General features: G+C 46.6%; 1 protein-coding gene across 1 annotated transcript; it reads right to left on the bottom strand.

The window, feature by feature from the left end:
* Nucleotides 1–3,222: 3,222 nt before the first annotated feature.
* Nucleotides 3,223–4,275, bottom strand: Apold1 (apolipoprotein L domain containing 1). Its single transcript, XM_005364500.2, has one exon. The coding sequence runs from the start codon at nucleotides 4,155–4,157 to the stop codon at nucleotides 3,417–3,419; it is 741 nt and encodes a 246-aa protein (XP_005364557.1). The 5' UTR covers nucleotides 4,158–4,275; the 3' UTR covers nucleotides 3,223–3,416.
* Between the last annotated feature and the right edge of the window lie 6,599 nt (nucleotides 4,276–10,874).

Below are 10,874 nucleotides of genomic sequence, written 5' to 3'. Positions count from 1 at the left end.
GGAAAAGGGCATTAAATCCTCTGAAGCTGGAGCTCCACATAGTTGTGAGTCACTAAGTGGATGCTAGAACCAGACGTGGGTCCTCTAAAAGAACAGCCAATACTCTTAGCCACTGAGCCATCGCTTTAAGCCCTGTACAATCTCTTTGTCTAATTTCCTTTATTCTACATTATAAGCTACTAGAGGAGCAATATATGAAGTTGACTGTTTGACATTCCCAATCTAGAACGACGGTCTGCATCCCACTGCTCTCTCTCCCCACCCCAGCAAAGGCATTTACGTTTGACATTTGCCATGTTGGAAATGGCAGGTGTCTAGGGCAAATACACTAGAGTTAGGATCAGAATGCTTGCTATGGATTATTTATTTTCTTGTCTTTCTTTCTTTCTTTTCTACGATTTATGTGTATGAATATTCTGCCCACATATATGTATGTGTACCATGTGCATGGCTGGTGTCCTCAGAGGTCAGAAGAGGTCCCTGGAACTGGGGTTACAAATGGTTGTGAGTTGTCGTGGGGGGGAGGGGGAGCTAGGAATTGAACCCTGGTACTCTGCACGAGTAACAAGTGGTCTTAGTTGCTGAACATCTCTCCAGCCCCAAGGATTATTTCTTAATGGAACAGATGTCGCTTTATTGGAACTTTAAGATGTAGACCAAATTAATTCCCTTTACAGTGCAACAAAGCAATTCAGAAGATTGTAAAGCCAATGAATCAACAGAGAAAACATTCCGACACTTTGAATAAACACGTATTTTCCAAGCCTGGTATTTCTTTCTCTCTCTCTTTTCTCTGTTGCAACAAACCCTTTCAACCTGTTTGCTTATAGAAGGGAAAGCCCACTTCGCAGTCCCATGAATGGAATGAACGACTTGCCTCTAGGATAATTTTGGTGAACTTTAACTCCTCATAAGGCCTCCTGTCTTTACAGCATGCATACACACAAGAAAGGGAATAATGCCTCTTTATCAACTAATCCCTAATAATACAGCCAAACAGCGAACGACTCAAATGTGTTTTCAGTTTTTGCTTTGTTTTGTTTTTGAAATAAGGCCTCATTCTGTAGCTCAGGTACCCTGAAATTCTTAGTACTTCTGCCACCTGGTTGTCTGCTGAGTTACTACATTATTCAGCTATTGATGGAAAGGAGACTCTCTTCCATACACACATAAAGCAGACCACTGATGAAAAACTCAGAACTTTAGTGCTTTGCCACACTCAAAATACTCCCTTTTGGTTTATATGGAACAGCCCACTTTTGGGGGGATGTAATCCAAAATGAAGCATCAGTACATGATGGACTAAGAGAATGGCTTTTGCTGCGTGATATAAGGATGGTGTGGAATGTACCCCAGAATAGGGAACGACTTTTGCTGCTTGATATGAGGTCTGTGTGAAATGTACCCCAGCATCCACACAGGGCAGTCTAGAATTTAAAAACACACACACACACACACAAGCTGGGCATGGCGCACTCCTTTAATCCCAGCACTCAGGAGGCAGAGGCAGGTGGATCTCTGTGAGCTTGAGGCCAACCTGGTCTACAGAGTGAGTTCCAGGACAGTCAGAGCTACATAGGGAGACACAGTGTTGCCCTTCCCCCCAAAAAAGAGTCAATGTTAAATTGAGCCAGAATATGATCCAATTACAATTTATAGAAGAAAGCAAATACAGAAACAGCAGCCCCTCCCCCTCATGCCAAAATTACATTTCTTCAGACACAAGACCATCATTGGGAAGCATAGGGGCTAAACACATGTGTAACACTAAATAATTTAAAAATACAGCCAAGATTTCTTGGGTATGGTCCCAAAGATTTTCCAACTAATTTTTTAAGGATAATTTAGAAAGATACTGAGTAAATTAGAAGTACTTTCTTAAATGTAGCTAACAGGTTCTTACAACCCCCAAATACAACTATCTCTGCCATAACACAATCTTAAAGGACATCAGGCTTCCAAGGTAAAATACCCCTTCACACGTCTCTCGGTTCCTGAGTTAAATAGCAGGTTTTCTGTTCAAGTCAAGTGTTCTGTTCTGGCAAAGTACCTTCAGGACACATGGGCTTGATCATTCATATGTTCCACAATCCAAGATTCCATTTCCTAGTTTAAAAGTCAACTTTACCTCCCTATTCAGGACTGCCCCATCTTACTTACAAGAATCATGTCAAGCACTAGAGAAAAGAGTACCCTCTGAGGGGAAAAAGACATTTAAAGACTTCAAACTTGTCCTCTTGAAAAGAGCTGTAAGACATTCCCATTCAGACACTTACTATTCTTATTATTTTCTAAACGTGATGGTTAAATAAAATTAAATGTAAATAATAGGCAGTAATTAAATAACATATTTTAAATAAATAAAGTTATGTCATCCGGAGTTTTCAGAGACTAGAGAAAGACGGGTTTTTCTGGTAATTTCACATTCCTTTCGGTACCAGTTTCCACAAGGAACGGGCGACACTGCCCTCTAGAGGGCCTGTGGTGTTCCATCTCCTAGTTCATAGGGGCAGAGTAACTGGCTTTACGTGCTCGCAGCGGGGTCTTTCCTTGACCTGTGGGACAGTCTGTCCTGGGCTTTCTGTGAGTGATTCTGAAGATGACAAAGACCCTGCAGAGGCTTTGAACAAGTCTACTTAAGGGAGTCCGGTTAACTTTTCATGTTGTTTTGGTTTGGTTTTGGTTTTTGAGATCAGGGTCTTAGAATTCTGGGTGGCTTTGAGTTTACAGTGTAGCCAGGGACGATGCTGATCGTCTTCATCTCCTAGTGCTAACCTTACAGGTAGAGACCAGCACACCTGACTGGAAATGACTATTTCTTGCCATCATTTTCAAATGCTATGGAGCATTAGAATGTGAGCCAATGTTGGGTCTCGTATCTAAATTGACAGAAGCGGGAAGAGCAGGACCAGTAAGCTCAGAGGCTCAGCCTGCATCTACAACGCTACAAAGGCAAGAAAGGGTCTTTCTTGTTCTGGATTCTGGAGTTCTGTGTATCAGAAACTGTAGAAGCAGAGCTGTTAAGCAAAAGTCCCTCTGGCCAACCTTCTGAGAATCCCAGGATTCTAGTAAGACTTAAAGAGGTCCCAGAGGGACCTCGCCAGACCTCAGCTCAAACCATCAAAGTACCTCTCCCCTTATGACTCTAAAACGGGAGAATCTGCCCAGCTGTGTGCAGCCAAAAAGGATTTTTGCCACCCCCCCCCCGCCCCCACGCCCCGGTCCGCCGCCCAAAGTGCGTGATTAGGGTCACATACTCCATTGGGATTACACAAGTGAAAAAGTCCCTCTCATACAAGGAATTGAGGGCCTATGCCCTACAAGAACAGTTTCTGTCATCCTTTGCCCCCCACCTACGTGGCACTTCCCCGTGGATGCTACAGATCTAGAATATCCCGTGTAGGTAAAGGAGGTTCTTAGAAAAACAACGCTGCATCCTGATCAGCAGAGATCCTGAGGTTGTGGTCACGGCTGGCCTTGGTGCAGAGCTGGACCCAGGACTCGAGCTGCTCACTAAATTCATCCAGGGCGCAGGTGCAGGACTCCAGGCTCTCAGACAGTTTCTGAATCTTGGCCTTCAGCACGGCCTGGCTGACTTTGGTGGCCCCCTCGGCACGCCTGGGGATGAGGAAGCCGCGTGAGCCGAAGAAGACAATGAAGTACACAGAGTTGTAAAGGGCCATGGAGGCGTCCCTCCCGCTCTGCAGCAGCTGGCGGTCCCCGCGACCCTGCCACTGACAGAAGAACTCCAGGCAGCTCAGGAGCTCGCGCATCTGGTCCTGACAGGTGGCGGCGATCTCCTGCACCCTCCGGACCTCCCGGGAATTGCAGAAGATCAGAGAGAGGTCGGACGTGACGGTGACTGCCCCTCCGGCCGTGGCCACCCCTAGGCCCACGGCTGACGCCACGAGCGAGGCTCCCAGGGTGACCGGGCTGAGTGACAACCCCACGATGGCGGCCACCGCGCCCGCGGCGCTCAGAGAGCTGCCGGCCACGTTGGCCGCCAGGGAGCGCCTGCGTAGCCGCTCGAGCCTCCGGGCCACTTCGCGCAGGCGCAGCACTTGGCCGTGCAGCCGTCCGCGGCGGTCCAGCAGCAGTCCTTGGAAGCGTCGCAGCGCATCCACGCCCTGCGGCTCCCAAGCCGCCAGCCTCTCCATGCCCTGTGGGGACACAGATGCGCAGTTAACCCCGTGCCCTCCGCTGCACCAGCCTGGAACTGGCCTGTGCACAAGAGTGAATCTTCAAAGATTAAATAGACCTAGCGTTGGAGGGGTATCTTAATGGTAGATCACTTGCCTAGCATTCAACCCCCACATTTAATCCCCAAGGCCACAGAAATAAACACATGAATAAATAAATAAATAAATAAATAAATAAATAAATAAATATCAGTTGTTATCACTCGGCGGGGGGGGGGGCGTGGTAGGTTACCACTGGGTCATGTGACGAGTTTTCAAAAGCCAGCTCTGGAGTCTGGGACTAGTCATGTAAATTCTCAGAATCCATTAACTGCAAATAGAGATTACACTGTCTTTTGCTTTTTTCTCCCAGGGAACAGAATCTATGGACTTCGTCCTCTGGTTAAATGAGATTTAAGCATGAAGGTGGAGGCTGTTAGATGGCTGTTCCAATACTGTGACTTTGCTCTGTCTTCAAGACGGCCCTTGGGCTGACCGTGTAGTTCAATGGTAGAGCCTTTGCTTGGCAAGTACAAGGTTCTGGGTATGACACCCCCATTTTATCCTCCCTCCCCCGATCCCTGGCAAACAAGAACCAAGAAATAGAAGAAAACATTTTACAAATGGCAAACTGGGCATGTAGCAAAAGCTACATTATGTAGAGACCTGCATCCTAGGGTCTTGAAGCACAGCTGTTTCTTGTGTTCTCTCTCTCTCTCTCTCTCTCTCTCTCTCTCTCTCTCTCTCTCTTTCTCTCCTTCCCTCTTTCCTTCCTCCACCCCCACTGTGGCCCTGTCTCTGAATATGTGGTCCAGGGGGTATAGGTCATATTACCTGTTTATTATACAATTCTCTCTCTCTCTCTCTCTCTCTCTCTCTCTCTCTCTCTCTCTCTTTCTCTCCTTCCCTCTTTCCTTTCTTCCCTCCCATCCCAGCACTTGGGAAGTGAGGATCATTGAGAGTTCAAGGCCAACCTGATCTAAATATTGAGTTCTAGGCCATCCAAGGCTATGTAACAAGAGCCTGTCTCAAGGCAAAGACCCGGGGTAGAGGAGACAGCAGCTTCCTGAGGCTTCCTTGGATCAAGTTGGATCCTCCTGCCTCCCTCCACAAACATAACCCAGCACCTGGGAGGCAGGGGCCAGATCCTTGAGAAACCAACCTGGTCTAAATATTGAGTTCTAGGCCAACCAAGGCTACATAACAAGTGCCTGTCTCAGGGTTAAAAAGGAAGAGGGCAGGGGGATAACAACTCTCTGAAAGCTTCCTTGGATCAAGTTGAGTTGAAGCCAATAAAAGGCTACGAATGGAGAAAGCTGAACGTACCTTCTGTCCTGGTTACCAGAGATCCCGGTTTTCATACCCACTACACTTTCTACCATTCAGAACATCTTAACGGTGTCAAATTAGTCACAGAAAGAGAATATCAAAACTGAAGTATCTGGGCAAGAAGTTATTAAATATTTTGATCTCTCTCCATTTGTTGATGTTTTTAAAGACAGGATCTTAGACAGTCCACGTTGGTCTCAAATCCCTGCTCCTCCCTCCAGCTTCCACCTCCTGAGTGCTAGGATCCCAAGCTTGCAGCATCGGCACCCACAGCCAGAACTCATCAGTTAAGATGGGGGATTTTAGAGACATGCAAATCCAGCTGTTTCCCAGGGCCCTGTGAAGAGCGCTGGTCCCCTGACTAAGGTCCTACTGTTCCTTGTGGGCTTCTCTGAGCTATCTGACCAGTAAGAAGTTTTCACGTAAAAAGAACGAAGGAGCACACGTCACTCTGAGTACACGATGGCCCAAGAATTGACCCCATGTCACCATTCCCATTTCAGACGCATCGCCTTGGACTCCCCACTTACCCTTCACTCCGGCTTCCAGGAAGAAAAGTAAGAGGCCGTTTCTGGATGAGCGTGCTTTATAGTTCCCTGGAGCCAATGACCGCTCTGGGAAAGCCTTGTCTCATTCGGAGAAGTTGCCATTTCCTGCCCTGACCCCTGCTGCCTTCTGCCAGGATATGACATGTTGGAAAATGAGCCGCTAGCATAGCACATCCCGTATTTAGGGAAACGAACATTGTGTGTTCGCTTTCCCCTCCGAACGCAGGAAGAGAACCACAGGCTCTTCCCCAACTTGAAACAAGTGCTGTCATCTCCCAGTGGGGATACCCTGCCTTTCCTCTCCTGAGAATAGCTACTGACGCCATCGGGAGTCGTTCCCACATGCCCCAGGCTGCCCAATTATAGTGTTTCTTTGGGAAGACTCCATCAGAGAATCATTTTTTAAAAAGAAATAGGAGGGACTGGAAAACTCAATTACAATTGATAGAGCCACTTGTGGTCCATTTCAAAGAGCTTTGTGGGTCTGTGAGTAGCTGAAGCACGTGACCCTTGGGGGGGGCAGCCGTGGCCAAGGAGTGCCTAAGAATGCAAGGCCACACCCACGGGAAGTGCTGCGTGCAGTTTGAGGCGTCTCCAGCTGTGGAGAAGACACAGGAGGTCTCAGAAAGGGCGGACACCGAAGGCCAAGTGCGTCAGAAAAATCACTGGGGTCAAGCTGCACACCGAGCTAATTTTACACTTTCCATGGTGCGGAGAGATGATGGCTGCCGGGGCTTTCATCTCAAGTGTGGGCAATAGCTCACGTGATGGTTCCGTGAGTGGATTCTATCTACAGGTTCCTCAGCAGGGCCTGAAAGGACAGTTATCTATTGTAGATAATACAGGCAGGAAACTGAGCACCTCTCCAGTGTGTTTACCCGGACCAGATGGTGAAGATACACCCAAATCTATCCCTGAAGCAGTTAGAGGTGGGTGGGGCTTAGGCGGGCCCCCAAAACAGGATCCTTTGTCTGATACTGTCGATTTCAGATTAGAAAAGCCAAACTGGTTTTCACTTAATGATTCATGTCTCCGGTTGGGATGTAGAAGATTAGCATGCAGGAGGCCCTGGATTTTACTGCCTGCACCTCATAAATTCAACCTGGTGGCCCACACTTGTAATCCCAGCACCAGGATGTAAAAGCTTGAGGGTTAGACGTTCAAGGTCATCCTCTGGCAAGATAGATAGATAGATAGATAGATAGATAGATAGATAGATAGATAGATAGATAGATAGATAGATAGATAGATAGATATAATCCTCCCTGGTTTATCTGGAGTCTTTTGTTTTGTTTCTGTGAAGTGGGATCTCACTGTGGAGCCCTGGCTGGTCTAGAACTCATTAAGTAGACCAGGTTGGCATTGAACTTGAGCTGATTCTCTTGCCTCTGCCTCATTTAGAATATCAGAAAACGTGGAGAACTCGTTTAAGCCCCTCGCTTTTGTATCAATAATCCGTCTTTGTCTAAGCAATGCCACTTGCTGTTACTCCGCTGCTCTTGAACTCCATCACAGTGAGTTTAGTCCATGTCCAAGCATTCTGATTGTAGCTTCTAGCAGAATAAACACAACTTCCAGCAAGATGGCTCCAGTGTCTACTTGTACTTTTAAGAAGCAGAACTGCGGGGCACGGTGGCACAAGCCTGTAATTCTGGCTCTAGGAAAGCTGAAACTACACAGTTGCTAAAAGTTCAAGGTCAGCCTGGGCTGTAGAGTAAAACTCAGAAGCACACAGACCTGAATCCAATCCTCAGAACCGACATTAAAAATGCCAAGTATGTTTAATCCCAGCACTCGGGAGGCAGAGGCAGGCGGATCTCTGTGAGTTCGAGACCAGCCTGGTCTACAGAGCTAGTTCCAGGACAGGCTCCAAAGCCACAGAGAAACCCTGTTTCGAAAAACCAAAAAAAAAAAAAAAAAAAAAAAAAAACCAAAAAAAACCCCTTTTTAAACCAAAAAAAAAAAAAAAAAAAAAAAAAAAATGCCAAGTATGACCCAGGCAGTGGTGGTGCAAGCCTTTAATCCCAGCACTCGGGAGGCAGAGGCAGGTGGATTTTTGTGAGTTCGAGGCCAGCCTGGTGTCACTGTTTGGGCAGGCTAGCCCACTTCACAAGTGCTGTCTCCTCCAACAACAAAAAGGAAGCCAGCGCATGAGGAACTACACTCAAAGTTGTTTTCTTAGCTCCGCATGCATGCGCATGTACACACACACACACACACACACACACACACACACACACACACTGGAGTGGGGAGAGAAAAACATACGTATTTTCCTCAGAGCTTTAAGGTTCTAGCCCATGACCTGTTCGCTCCATTGCTTTGGGCAGCACACCAGGATAGGGGTGTGTGGCAAACTGCTCACACCTTAGAAAAGTAAAACACAGAGGAAGAAGAGGGAATTGGGGTTCCATATCATAGCCACCTTCAATGGCGTGTCACCAAACATGCCAAACAAACACAGCGCTCTCATTAGGCCCGAACCCTAAAAGTTCCACCACCCTGTAACAGTGCCATGCTGGAGACCAAGCTTTTAACTCATGGTCCTTTGGGACTCACATCCGAACCGTAGAAGGTCAATATGAGCTGTACAGTGAGGCCCAAGCCAGCCTGGGCTACACAGAGTTCCAGGCCAGCCTTAGGCTACAGTGTGAGATCCTGCCTCAAAGAATCAAGAAGAAAAGGGAGAAGAGAAAGAATAAGAGATTCTAAAATCAGCTGGGCATGCCTTTCATTCCAGCGTACTCAGGAGGCTGAGGCAAGTGGATCTCTGTGAGTTGGAGGCCGGTTTGCCCTGCTCTACATATCAAGAACCAGGCCAGCTAGTACAGCACATGCATGTGCGCACGCGGGCACACATACACACGCACACACACACACACACACACAGGCACACATTTTTCACACACACATAAATTCATCCTGGTTAGTTTTTTGTTGTTGTTGTTGTTTTTGTCAATTTGACACTAGATGGGATCATCCAGGAAGAGGGAACTCAGTCTGTGGGGTATTTTCTTGTGTAGTAATTGATGTAGAAGAACTCGGCTCACTGTGGGTACCATTCCTGTACAGTTTAAGAAAGAAAACAAACAAGCAGGGAAAGGAAGCCAGTATACCTCACTCCTCTGTGGCCACTGATCAGCTCCTGCATTGAGTTCCCGTTCTGACATCCCTGGATAGTGGAGTACATCCCTAGATAGAGGGTATAAACCCTTTCCTCCTTTGCTGTGGTCATGGTGTTTCATCACAGCAGTAGAAACCCTAAGACACTCATATACACACGAGCACACACACAGAGTAGAGTGCTGGAACACATCTGTAGTTGTGCACTCAGGAGGCAGATGCAGAATAATACCAAATTTGAGACCATTCTGGTTTCATAGTAAGACCTGGGTGGGGTAGGGGAGGAGAAAGGAGGAGAAGGAGGAAGAGGAGGAGGATGAGAAATGTCACTATTTTCAAAACAATGTTAGTAAGAAGTTGACATTAACTTAATATCTCTTTGGAATATTCTGTCTGGTAGATAACATAGAGTACTTATTCTGAAGACTTAAATTTGTTTATAGCGTGTGTGTGTTTGTCTTGTCTATATAGGTATGTGCATTTGAGTATAGCATCCTCGGAATCCAGAAGAGCATGCCAGATCCCTGGAATTCTAGGCCATTGCAAGCGTCCTGGTGTGGATACTAAGGACCAAACCCAGGACCTCTGCAAGAGCAGCACATTCGTGTGAGTACTGAGTCATCTCTCCCCAGCCCCTGAAAACTGGGGTGATGCTTTTGTCTGGCTGTTGTTTTCTGAGACAGGGACTTACTGTGTAGCACAATGTCCAACTTTTGCTTTGTTTTTTTTTTGTTGTTGTTGTTGTTTTTGTTTTGTTTTGTTTTTTGACTCCAGGTCTCAAGAAACTCAGGCCAGCCTCCAACTTACTGTGCAGCAGAGGGTAGTCTTGAAATCCTGATCCTCCTGCCTCTGCCTCCTAAACGCTTGGATTACAAGCTTGTGCTTCCACACGCCCTTCTGCACAGTGCTTTAAGGTAGGTGGATTTTGTGAGCTCTCAACTATTCTTGTCATACATGGATGGAATCTTACAGGTTCCAAAACACCCTGAGAACTCTGAACTGCAGCCATTTCCATTTTTTTCCAGGTCGGCCTCTGATCTTTATTACTGCACACACACATCCCTAAAGGCTAGTCTGTGTTCTTTTTTCCACTTAACGTTCCTGCCAGTACATAACTCTCCATGTTGACAGTTCTCACCTCTGTCATTTTTAATAGCTATATAATAATCCCATTGTTTGCCCAGTCACTCCCCTGTTAGACACTTGGACTGCTTCCAGGTTTTCACTGCTATAACTGCAGTTGCCAGGACATCTGTGCACATTTTCCCGTTTGAATTTTTTTTCCCCATCTGGGGGAGTGTTCACACATGGGAAAGCAGTAAGTGAGGGAGAGAGGATGTCTGTCACGTGTTGCTATATTTCTGTTCAAAAGAGCCAACCACCGTGTGATCTGGTGGTTGTGTAAGCCAGAGGCTTTGACGCAACTCGGAGTTTTCTTCAGTTGATGTTTGAGTTGGTTTATTTCAACCCCACTAACGTGGATGGAGCACCTCCTGTAGGCCAGGCATAATTCTACACTCTGGACTTCAAATTTTTTTAAGATATGGTGCCCGCCTTTCATCAAATAGGATTCTGTTCAAAGAAAAAGACACAAACCAGATAATTCCAGTTTGGCATGGAAAGAAAGAAAGAAAGAAAGAAAGAAAGAAAGAAAGAAAGAAAGGAAGGAAGGAAGGAAGGAAGGAAGGAAGGAAGA

Source organism: Microtus ochrogaster (genome assembly GCF_000317375.1).
Source record: "Microtus ochrogaster isolate Prairie Vole_2 chromosome 14 unlocalized genomic scaffold, MicOch1.0 chr14_random_2, whole genome shotgun sequence".
NCBI lineage: Eukaryota > Metazoa > Chordata > Mammalia > Rodentia > Cricetidae > Microtus > Microtus ochrogaster.
The sequence above is the reverse complement of the archived record's forward strand: the minus strand, read 5'-3'. Positions and strand labels throughout refer to the sequence as shown.

Excerpts from the sequence above, each read along its gene's own strand:
- Apold1 (XM_005364500.2), bottom strand. The coding sequence starts at position 4,157 with ATGGAGAGGCTGGCGGCTTGGGAGCCGCAGGGCGTGGATGCGCTGCGA.